We start from the raw sequence: 12506 nt of genomic DNA, 5'->3' as shown, positions 1-12506 counted from the left end.
TAACCCTTAATGAACCCCAGGGGGGCAGTTAAACCATGCTTTGACTTTGACTTCTGACTGGAGAGTGAGGCAGAAAACGTCATAACCTATACTGAAGAAAAGGTAAGCAAAATATTATTATTATTATTATTATTATTATTATTATTATTATTATTATTATTATCTTCCTTGAGATCTGGCTTACAAACAGAATGAGCAGGATTTTTATTTATTTATTTATTTTTTTGCAACCTGTAGCCATGTACAGTGTGTGTCCTGTTTGCGTGATCACACTGGGCTACAAGTATGATGAGTGAAGAAGATGACATGCTTGGTACACGCTGTATCTGTGTGTGTGTGTGTGCGTCTGCGAGCGCGCGCGCTCATTAACCTGCCAAAAGCCCCAGAGAGTCGTCCCTCTCGTAACTACACACCTGTCCTATTAGCTTCACTATAGTTACTGAATGATGCGTCATCAGTTACGACATGTTTTGGAGATCAACAGATAATATAAATATTAAACCAGGAGTTTAAGGAGATCAAGATCAAGTCCAGCTGGACATATCATGCGGAGTTATCATCTGTCGAAACAAGTCGTGTTTATTCCGTCTCTAATAAAAAAAAAAAAAAAAAACTCTAATGCTGATTATACATTAAAATGTACGAAGTAAGGAATCAAAGCGCAAAAATTCAGTATTAACAATGCACAACAAAAGCAAGTTAATCGAGGATCATACTCTTTTTTTTATCTTTAAATCAGATTAGTTAGAATCAGATCACTCTCTGCAGCTATTCTTCTAAATCGCCCCATGCAGCCTGTGATCCTGTTATAGCGCAGCGCATACGGTGAAAATGTTATTAGTCGTCGCTCATGAAGTTTATTAAACCAGACTAATGGAGCAAGATGTGCTTATCCCCGTGTTCTAGCTTGCGCTTGGCCCCTAATGAGATTTAGTTTTCGCTCGACCAAGCGGAGAGTCATTTCTTTTAGTTACCTGTCCCGATTTACATTTCTATCCATCATTTCCGCGCATATCTCTGAGACGCATGGGGAGCAGCCCAGCTACACGGGAGGAGAATATTAAAATGACAGCTGTCGCTTTGGGTCAGGACTTTTCATCAGACAAATTGACAAAGTGAGATGGGATGTCGGGGATGAACAGGCAGCTCGGCTGGAGCGATTCGTTTCTTCTTCACGTCAGCGTCTAAAAATTGCGCTGACTTCAGACAATTCCATTTGTACCGATTCTCACCGATTAAGCGGCCGCTCGGAATTACAGATAATGGGATTTTCAGATGCATCTCGGAGTTGGGTTCGGATCTGAGTGCCGAGGCTCAGAGTTCGACTCGATTCTCAGAATGGAGTCAGAGTTAAGCCTGCCTCCTCCTCCTCCTCCTCCACCACCTCCTCCTCCTCCTCCTCTTCACTGATCAAATCTCCACCTGACCGGAGATCTCAAATGCTTCGTTTCCAGGAGCCTGATTAGGATGATGGGAAGTCTATGTTTTCTAAGATCTTTAATTAAAACGAGCTCTTTCCCTTTCATGTTTCTAATCATTCCAAGTCCTACTATTAAACCTGAGGGAATTGAAGTACAGGCCCTTAAAAGGGAAGCACCGTTTGAGCTTTATAAGTTCATAAAGCTATATTGAATCTCTTTCCTGCATCTGTCTGTCTGTCTGTAGTGTTTGCACAACACGCAGAGACAATGAACTGAAAGCAACTACCTGTACTGACAAAAAGAACAAAACACATGAAAATACTCTATTTAATATTCCCTCAACATAGCCATCAAGTTTGCTGGGGCTGGATGACATTAATAACGCCGTAGCTTTAATCTAAATTAAGTTGAGAAGCTATGGCACTTGACATGACAGGCTGTGATCTTGTGAATTTATAGAGTAAGAAAGTTAACATCATCCGGTCATCCTCCGTACAGTCTTGCAGCTCGTTACAGCTCTATCTTCGTTCAACTGGCTTTAAGACAGCGGGTATGTTTGCCAGGTTTCAGCAAGATGTCCAGCCCGACTAAAAGACGTGAAACTAGCCCGAAAATATAAAAAGGGAAGATAAATTATTCATTTTTTAATTCTCAGACAGTGTTAGAAACAAGGTCACCCTTGTGGTGCTCACACTCCTCTGCTGTATAGACATTATTCCCGCTCCATAATCCCGATTTCCCTCAGAGAGTATTTTAAGACTTAGCTCAGTTTGGTGTAAAAACCACTGTGACCTCTGTCAACCTTGTCAATCTGCTCCTATTTTCTACTCTTCTCCTGAGCCTCGAACAGCATGATTCCTGTCCCAGTGGGCCTCTCTTAGTACTTGTTTCCCATTATTTCACATTTGTGACTGAAAGGCACCTAATTGAATGAAATATTGACTTAAGCAACGTTTAATCAAGTCACCAGTCGCTGTAGTGTAAAGGTGCTCCTTCTACTGGTTACTGAAAAAGAAACCTGGAGGGAGATTTGGCATTTTTTTGTGTAAAAAAAATATCATGCATATCATGCATGAAGAAGGAGAAGCAGTGGGCGCTCATCTGTCTTCACTCCCATTGGAAGTTGTTGAAACAAGTTGCTCCATGTTTGCATGAACTTTTGCCACCTTTCACTGGACACATCCACATCATGTCCCCAGACATCATGAGCTCTTAGCAACATTTTTAATGTCATTGGTCACTCAAAAGAGTACTGAGCAGTTTCTATAGGCTCATATCAAACGTATCAAAATCTATTGTGTGGTCTGCTTTCATGAATCAGTCAAAGACATTAAGGTCAATGAAGTTTGAAATATGTACATCAACCCATGATGATGATGATGATGATGATGATGAAGAAGAAGAAGCGACAGTTTCCACTTGATCAGAAGTGGCTCAGTTATAGCCTGAACTACAAAACCAACCTCCGAACTCAATTTTCGAAATTTCACAATCCATCAAGAGAAAAGCAAACTTAATTTTCAAAAACTCAAGAAAGACGTCTGACTGAATTTCATTCATTTCGATATAAGTTCAGAGAAATATAGCCAAGTTTTAAACCTCATTTCGTTTCATAAGACTTGTGTGAAGTTATGTCAACAATAAAAAATTTGAGAAACCTGTCAAGATAGGAACCGCAGATGGATACAGGTGCAGACTTTTATTGAGCATGCTGAAAAAAGACTTGAACAGAAACAAACTAGCTAAAGCATACAGACTAGAAGACTAAAGCAAACACCACAACAGTTAAACACGACACATCAACAAAAAACTTTACAATCAGGCCCTGAAACACAGGACTTTATACATGGGTGCTCTTCAGTTGATTGTAATTGGGACCTGTGATGTGTAGAGCTGGCGATGATAATGCGAATTGTGGTCAAGTGCTAATTGCACAGTAGCTATTTACATATACATACCATTTACATACTGTATAAATCAAATACAGTGCCTGTGCTAAAGTCTATTAAAAACATATTAAATATAGAAACGTATAAAACAAATGAATTGACTAAAGACATGGGGTTTCATTTGACATATTTTATCATACTTAATCACATATGTGATCATCATAAATCTAATTATTCACATGGTAAGTCTATGTGACTTTTCTTGGATAAAATGTTGGATGTTTCGTAATTAAAACACACATTTGGTAGGATTTTCTCTCCTGTCTGAAGGAAATTCACAGTTGTCATTAGAATTTATTAGATTGTTTCATTTTTATTCTTTTCTCAGGATAAGGCAACATCTCAATAGATACATAATATAGCTACATAGCCTGAGATTATGTTAGAAAAACACGGGCGTATTCCTGATATACTATGTAGCAGCGGGTGCAGTGCAGTACAGCATGTTTATGCTGAATCCTGGACTGTGGAGAGAGCGAGCTGTTCTTTCAGGCCACACGGAGCATTCAGCCACGCTACCTGGCATCGCTGCAGGAAGCAGTGACCACGCCAGCTTCAGTGCAGTAACAGGTGTTTCTCCCTCCGGCACCAAAAACTCAACTCTGCCTCTCGCTTCTCCTTCTCATTGACCCATATCACATCAAATCTCTCTCTCTCTCTCCCTCTCTCTTCCTCTCTTTCTGTCTCTCTCCCACTCTCTCTGAGTGATTGGCCACCTGGAGGATGACTAAAATACCACTGCATGAAGCCGGCAGTCACCCCTCAAACACTCACACGCACACACAACCTCTACCAGACCGGTTTCCATGGTAACCTCTATATCCCTTCATTTCTTCATCTGATTCTTTTATTCCTGTGCACTGTAAGGATGAAGCAGTATGTATTCTTGTATGTGTGTGTGTGTGTGAGAAAGAGAGAGAGAGAGAAAGAGGGCAAATGATATGGCTCGGTTTTCTCATTATCGCTTTTATCCGATCTAAGGCTCCGCAGATATTCACACTCACTGATATAGCAGCACCTCAAGTGTGTGTGTACCTAAGCCTCTGGCATGAGTACAGTGTCACCCAGACCCTTGGAATTGGATGTGTGTGTGTGTGCGAGTCTGGGGATATGTGTGTATGTCTCTAGCCTCTGTGAGATAGGCGTCTATTATTAGAAAGGCAGATCAGTTGAGTCAGGCAGGGACCAGGCGCCTAAATCCGGACCCCATGGGCAGCTTCCAAAAGAGGACACTCAGAGAAATGACACGGCACCAGGAACAGGCAAATAATGACAATCATTAACAAAAAAATAGTATTAAGGGTTATGATGAAGATCAGAAGATGAGTAGTGTAGTTTAATCCTCACCCCCACAGAAGATGACAGTTGTATGTGCCGCTGCACTGAAGTGAGGTGTGGATTCGAGTTTCGCAGGAAAAGTGTGAAAATTGGCTAATTTTAATTTGTTACATCTGCTGCGGTGCAGACCCGCGCATTTATAGAGGCGCAGGGAAACACTCGGGCTGCACACACAATCCCAGAGTAACACATCATTAACACTTGACTTGAAATCTGCTTTCATCACTTCCATTTTTGTCTCAGTTTAGTTTTATATGAGGTGATGAAAGTAAGCTTGTGTGTGTGTGTGTGTGTGTGAACTTAGTTTTTAAAATAGCAAAACTATTCAAATCAAAGTGATTAGTGTGAATTTATTTCAAGCACGATACTAGACTTTGATCTTTTTATAAAAATCACACTGTAGGATTTCTACCGCACTAAAAATGCTGGGGTTTTAATCATTTAATAAATGAAATGCATTAAAAATTGCGCTGTTTTAATTTTTTTAATTTTTATTTTTTTGTATCATTTTTTATTTATTTATTATTTCTTTCATTTGTTTTTCTTTTTTTAATATTTTTGATGCTATTTTAGTCTGAATTAATATTAAATCAGTTCATATTAATATGTGATGTTTAATAAAAAACTGCCATTAAGCTCTTATGCAGCACGTGAGCTTTTAATCTATACTCACAGTTCTGTCAAAAACTCAGCAATCCTACCATGAACCCATCTGTAGCAGGATATCGACTCTAGTTGAGCATCAAATGCATTTATTATTGTGTTTATATCTGCAAATCTTGGTAAAGATCTAAAATGCATTGTTCAGCACATTTCCAGCATTATAAGGCTTTTCCAGTGTAATGCAGATCAAACATTTACACATATAACATGGTTTTGCCATAAATAAAAAATATATATAAACAAACTAACTGGAAGCACTGAATAATGTTAGTATTGCATTCTGCTAGTAGCTCATTTTACACTCGTAATGTTTGTTAGCTTGTGGTTTACTGCTTAGTTTTGGTGCTCTCATGCCTTTATTATTAAAGCTATTAAAAGATATCAGCATCCAGATGTTAAGTTTCTTATAAAGTGCTTATAGCAAATCTGGAATTAAATCATTGTGTTTCTGATTTATGTCCAGTGCTACGTTTTGTGCAACCTGCTAACATTATCATTAACTCCATTAAGAGACATTTCGGACATTGTAGCCACACAGACAAGCTGAAATTCTAAAATTAGCAAAGTGTTATGAAGTGCTGTTTAGCTTGGATAATTGCAGTAATCACAAATTAAGCATTTTTGGTATACTATGCATACATAAGTTTAGAAATTATCCAAGCTTGTGTAGAAAACGTTTGATTGATTACTGACCTCACCTGGTGCTTTTTCGGCAGGTCCTTGGGATTAGTGGAGAGACAGCAGAGAGGCCTGGTATCCCAACCACTGGTTTGTCTTGACTGGGCCAAGTGGCATGAGTGTGGGAAAGACCCCTCGCTACAACGTCGTGTCATCGTCGGAGGAGGACGTCCATCACCACGGCAACATGCCTGCCCTCGGCAATGGCTTTGGAAATGGTAAGATCCAGACGCGGCGAAAGCCACGCAGCCGCTTCGTTAACAAAACCGGACAGTGTAACGTCAGCTTTACACATATGGAAGAGCAATCACAGCGCTACTTGGCCGACATCTTCACGACCTGCGTGGACATCCGTTGGCGCTGGATGTTTTTTCTCTTCTCTCTCGCTTTCATTCTGTCCTGGCTGGTGTTCGGTTTCATTTTCTGGCTCATTGCTCTCGTACATGGCGACTTTGACAGAACCTCCAGTGAAGAGTTCACACCCTGTATCATGCAGGTCAACAGTTTTGTGGCAGCCTTTCTGTTCTCGGTCGAGACTCAGACCACGATTGGTTACGGCTTCCGCTGCGTGACTGAAGAGTGTCCGCTGGCTGTATTTATGGTTGTTGTACAGTCTATTTTGGGTTGCATCATAGACGCTTTCATGATAGGTGCCATCATGGCCAAAATGGCCCGACCCAAAAAGCGTGCACAGACGTTGCTATTTTCGCACAACGCCGTCATCGCGATGCGTGACGGAAAGCTGTCCTTGATGTGGCGCGTTGGAAACCTGCGAAAAAGTCACATCGTGGAGGCTCACGTCCGAGCACAGCTGATCAAGCCCAGAGTGACGGAAGAGGGCGAGTACATCCCGCTTGACCAGATTGACATCAATGTTGGCTACGACAAAGGAATCGATCGTATCTTCCTTGTCTCTCCTCTGACCATCATCCATGAGATAAACGAGGAGAGCCCACTGTTTGGAATCAGCAAACAGGATCTGATCAGTGAAGACTTTGAGATCGTGGTGATCCTCGAGGGGATGGTTGAAGCCACAGCGATGACCGCTCAGGTGCGCAGCTCTTACCTGTCCAGCGAAATCTTATGGGGGCATCGCTTCGAGCCAGTAGTGTTTGAGGAGAAGAACCACTACAAGGTAGACTTTACGCACTTCCACAAGACTTATGAGGTGCCCTCTACACCATCCTGCAGCGCCAAAGACATTGAGGACAGCAAGTCCTTGCACTCTAGCTCTAATTTCTGTTACGAGAACGAGTTGGCGTTCAGCAGGGAGGAAGACGAGGAGGATGGTATAAGGGGAATTTTGGGGACTGAGATGGAAACCCTATCAGCCAGCCTGAACTCTGACCAGAGATCGCACCATAAAGAGTCTGAGATATGATCTCGGACACGGCTGCCCCCTTTGACGTTCATCTCTAGAGAGTTTTATTTTAACGTAGATCTGGTCCGTCCCTTTAGTTTTGGCTTGAACTGACAGATACAAAGCAAAGCAAGTGCCAATATGAACCACTGACCCCCGCTGACTTAGTGCCATGGTGTAGCCAAGGGCAGGCGTCGGTATGACTGTTGCTGGATGGCCTTCCTGTAGGAAAACTTGAATTAGGATTCCTTGTTTCATGCTGTAGTTTGCAGTGATAGCTTTAATTGATATCGTAATGCAATACCGAGCTATCCTGGGTGCCAAAATCTGGTCAGACACACCTACTGCTAGGTACTTTTGGTACCTTCTCTTAATTTTGTAGAATTTCCCCCCTGAAATAGAACCTTCTTACACCATCATACACTCATCAGCACAACAATTAACATAATCTAGAATCACAATCCCTTTCGTTCGGTAGAACTCAAAGCAATAAAATGAACCCTAATAATAACAATAATAAAAGATTTGTTGTATGTTGTAGCACTCACCAACATTTTGGTTAAACAAAAAGTGATTTGAAATCTTTTTTTTTGTTTCCCCAACATCAACACTAGAAAACATTGAATTGACATTCATTTAAAGAAAATGAGATGGCACCCAGGCTAGCAGATAGCTAGAAATCTTAGTGTCTTATATCTTCAGAAGTGTGTAAATTAACCTGTGTGTGTGTGCGTGTGTGTGTGTGTTTTAAAAATCAGCATTTTTCTAGAAACCGTTTACCCTCCACACACACACGACTCCATCCAGCTCCGAACACACACTCGTTCATGCTCAGGATGCACTCTCTTGCACAGCATGCGAAGCTCAGAAAGGACGAATGTCGGTTGCGTCAAAATCAGGACTGTTTAATTGCACCAAAATTACATGGCAGTGCAAATGATTGAGCAGGATATCTCTCATATTATATATATATCACTTCTGAACACTATATCGGATGCGTTTGAGCTTCGAGCTTTGATTGGAGGCTGCTTGCACAATAACGAAAGGTAACACTATAATGATGACAATTGAAAACAAAAAAAAACCTGAAATTGAAACCAAATAGAAAGAAATATCCATATCATGACTACCAGGCCTTGAAGACAATGAGCAGGACTCATGGTTTAAAGGCTTATTAATGTACAAGGGCACAGTGCAATACGGAGCATTACTCTTCCGCTAAGTGATGATGATGATGATGATGATGCAGTGCTTAAAGATAGCTCTACATCTGGTCAATGAGGAAGTGTCTAACAGTCAGACTGAAGGACTGTGGAATATCAGAAATCTCTATAACATGTTACAAAGTATTCCGATAAGCTTACAAGCATATATTTTTACCCACACATGATCATATTTTACCCTCACCTGTGACTTTAATCCTCTATAACATCTGATCACATGAGAAACAATGGGAAGTGCATTTTTGTTCATAAACTAATAGAAATCCTCTAAAAATTGCACATGTAAAATTGCCCATGTTTTTTTAATAGCGGATGTGCAAATGAATGAACCTTGTGTAGAAAATCACACAAGAATCATTGAAAAACTCACACGAAAAAAAAAAAATCATGTGAATATTTTGAATCACATGTGGAAATAAATCATCCATGTGAACCATTTCTTTAAAATCACATGCAGAAATCAATGAAGAATAATAAAAAAAAAAAATCACATATTTTTCTAAATCACATGTCAAAATAAATGACTAATAGAAATCACACGTGAATTATTTTTTATAATATATATCACGTGGAAATATATAAATCATTAAAAAAAAAACACGTGAAAATAATTGACGAACAAATCACATGTGAATTGTTTTCTTTTTTTAATTAGGTGTAAAAAAATAAATTATTCTTGAAAAAATGTCATGTGAAAGGAAATAATTGATATGAAAAATGAAAATGAAAAATATGAAAGAAAAATCACATACGAAAATACAAGAATAATAATTTTACACGTGGAAATAAATGACTCATGTAACAAATCACATGTGAATTGTTTGGTTTTTTTTAATTGTGTGTGAAAATAAATGAATCTTGCAAAAAAAAAAAATCTCATCTGAAAGGAAATGAATCACTAATGAAAATACAGGAATCATAAAAAAAAAAAAAATCACATGTGGAAATAAATGAATAACAAAAATCACGTGTGAATTGTTTTGGAAAATTATCGTGTGAAAATTAATGAATCATAAAAAAAATAAAAAAAATCCAATGTGAAAAGAAATGAATCATTATTCCTTAGTCTTTTTTTTTAAATGACATTTTAGAAATCACATGTGAAAATAAATCATCGACTAAAAAAAATAAATAAAAAAAATCAACTGAGAATTATTTCTAAAATTACGTGTGAAAATAAACGAATAAAAATCCCATGTGAAAGGAAATGAATCAATGACAAAAAAAAAAAATCACATGGAAATACACGTGTGAATTGTTTTGGAAAATAAATGAATCGTTAACAGAATCACGCGAGTCCTTAAAATCATATAAAATCACTTTTAGAGATCACATAAATAAATCATCGAGCAAAAAAATCACCTGAGAATCATTTGACAATAAATGAATCACAGATAAAGAAAAATTTAAAAAATCCATATGTAAAAAAAGCTTTCACACGTGTGTATTTTTTCACACGTGACTCATGAGTTCATTTTCCGTAAGGCTTATCAGCAACATCCCAGTTTAGGTAATACACAACATCCCCACACACTCTAAACTCCTGCTGCTATTACTGCCGAGCGTGATGATGATCTCCCAGATACCTCGCTCTCTTTTAAAAATTACACAAAGGTCGGGGCGGGGCTGGCGGCACACGGAGACGTGCGAAACAAAGGAGAAATAAATGAGCAGAGAGTTCACCCACTCACCCCATCCATCACTTCTCTCTGTGGGAGAAAACGAGTGTGCCTGATTAAATAAAGAAGGCATTATGTAAGATAATTTTAATAAATTAAACGGCTCGCAGAGACAGATCACAAGCAGGCTCGTTCTCTAAAAGAGAGGGAGAAGAGAGAAAAAGAAGGTAGTGAAGCACCAGGCCTTCCTCGTGTTCATCCGTACAAACCTGGATATCAGTCTGCTATTTATGAAAACTTCTCACAGTCTGGGAAACTGGTTCATGGTAATTCAGAAACTTGCTGGCTGGAGGATGACAAAAATTCATTCCTTACAGTGTCTTCCTTTCATTTTTTTAAACCAATCAATTATAGTACACAATGATCTCTAATATTATGACCCTCTTAGTGATAGATATTCAGATAAAGAGACCAATTTATTCATTCCTTCATCTTCCAGTAAGCACATCTTGTTTTTTTGTCCCTAGTCAGGGTTGTAGTGGAATCCGGAGCTTATCCCAGGAATAGAGCCGAGATAGAACATCGGTTTAGCTTTTCCACCTAGCGCCATGTTTCTGGGAAGTCCGAGAAAGCTGGAGAACTTACTAGAAACTTGCACAGACATGAGAAGTAACCCGAGCTCAGGATCGAGCCAGGAACCTTGGAGCTGGCGGCCAAGCTGTCCGCTGTAAAAATAAATCAAACCGTAAATATGCTTATAGGCAGAAATATAAATTAGATTTATTTATTTAATTAATTAATTAGAAATCCAACTTCCCTGATCCGACTTTCACTGATGAAATGTTGATTTCTCCACAATCGTTATGGACGGTAGCAATGAAAATAAACCTGAGACGAGGATAAATCCTCGTCAAGGTCAGCTCTCGTCCCAATCTGATCTACTCTAGTCAGCAACGTCTTCTTAATCAAACCACAACAGATGAAGGCTGCATATGGTTCTTAGGAGGCTATGTGGATTTGCGCAGAGATCTTGCCGTTCGGGTTTTATTAGTGACTCTCACCCACATGACATATCCTGCCCGTGTTGGGCAACCATCTGCGAAACCATCCTTTAAATAACATAATCAGAATCAGAGACAGACGAATCGGCTGAATGTAAAGCCCATGGCAGTAGCAACATAGTCACAGCGCAAAAGCTGCTACAGAGACAATCAGTCAGACACAAAGCCTGTATCTCTGCAAACATTAACAAAGGTTTAAGAGGGATTTACAGTCACACGGTATAAGGGATTAGACGTCTATGCATATTCATTCTAATATTTATGCTATAGATAAAAATAGCCTTTTAAGCTCTCTGGAGGAGGAGGACGATAAGTAAATATTAATGAATACAGTGTGAGATTTAATCATAATCTATCCGTCTCATACCAAGACTCGTTTAGACTCATATGTACACGTGCCAAATCTAAACGCTCACTTCCTATTTCTATACTCTTCTATTTCTTCTATGTTCTATTAGAAATTCTAATGAAAAACAAAAGCCACAATCGAATATGCAACGTGTAAGGAAAGATTTCGAGTTGCGAGTGGAAGAAGTCTCATTCTGTGTTTCAGATTAGTTTGTAAAACGTAACAGATATATTGTTATTTAGAACCAAAATTGTTCAGAAATCATTTTTCAAAAATGAATCCAAAGCTCGTATGATTCACGGACTATAATGCATGAACAGTAGTTCATCTCTCTTTTTGTTTTGTTTTGTTTTGTTTTTCTTTCTTTTTTTTAATAAAAAATCAGTCATAGATGTCTTCCTTCAGATTTCAAGATCTACATATTTACCTTTGTATTTTAAGAGCCATCTGAAAATACACTGGATGCAAAATGAGGTCTGAAATTAAACAGGATGTGATCAACTTGAGGTGCATTGGTGGGGTTTGGTTTTTTTTTTGTGTGACTGTTAATGTCTGGAAATGTGTGTGTTGTGTGTGTGTTGTGTGTGTGTAACATTGTTACATAAGATGTTTACCCTAAGAGTCTGAGTCCCCTTCCCAACTTTGGTGCTGTTGATTACTCAGCACATATACTCAGCACATACATATATATTTATACACACATACACACACACACACACACATATACACACACACACGTTCAGAGACACTTGAGCTTCACATGGTAGCATTACTTCTATCATGTCCTGCTATGTTCAACCCAAACCAAGCCTTCACAAGACTCCACAAGTTCCCTCTAAATTACA

The 12506-nt window shown here is 39.0% G+C and overlaps 1 protein-coding gene across 1 annotated transcript in view; it reads left to right on the top strand.

The window, feature by feature from the left end:
- Positions 1-12167, top strand: part of kcnj12b (potassium inwardly rectifying channel subfamily J member 12b) — a 12450-nt gene extending 283 nt beyond the window's left edge. Inside the window, exons 1-2 of the mRNA XM_058404195.1 lie at positions 1-102; positions 6088-12167. The exon at positions 1-102 is cut by the window's left edge and continues 283 nt beyond it. Coding sequence (XP_058260178.1) covers positions 6165-7430 — 1266 coding nt within the window. The 5' untranslated portion in view covers positions 1-102; positions 6088-6164 and the 3' untranslated portion in view covers positions 7431-12167. The remainder of the gene's footprint in view (positions 103-6087) is intronic.
- The last annotated feature ends 339 nt before the right edge of the window (positions 12168-12506 follow it).

Source organism: Hemibagrus wyckioides, linkage group LG02, assembly GCF_019097595.1.
Source record: "Hemibagrus wyckioides isolate EC202008001 linkage group LG02, SWU_Hwy_1.0, whole genome shotgun sequence".
Taxonomy (NCBI): Eukaryota; Metazoa; Chordata; class Actinopteri; order Siluriformes; family Bagridae; genus Hemibagrus; species Hemibagrus wyckioides.
This window is presented reverse-complemented; position numbering and strand designations above follow the sequence as displayed.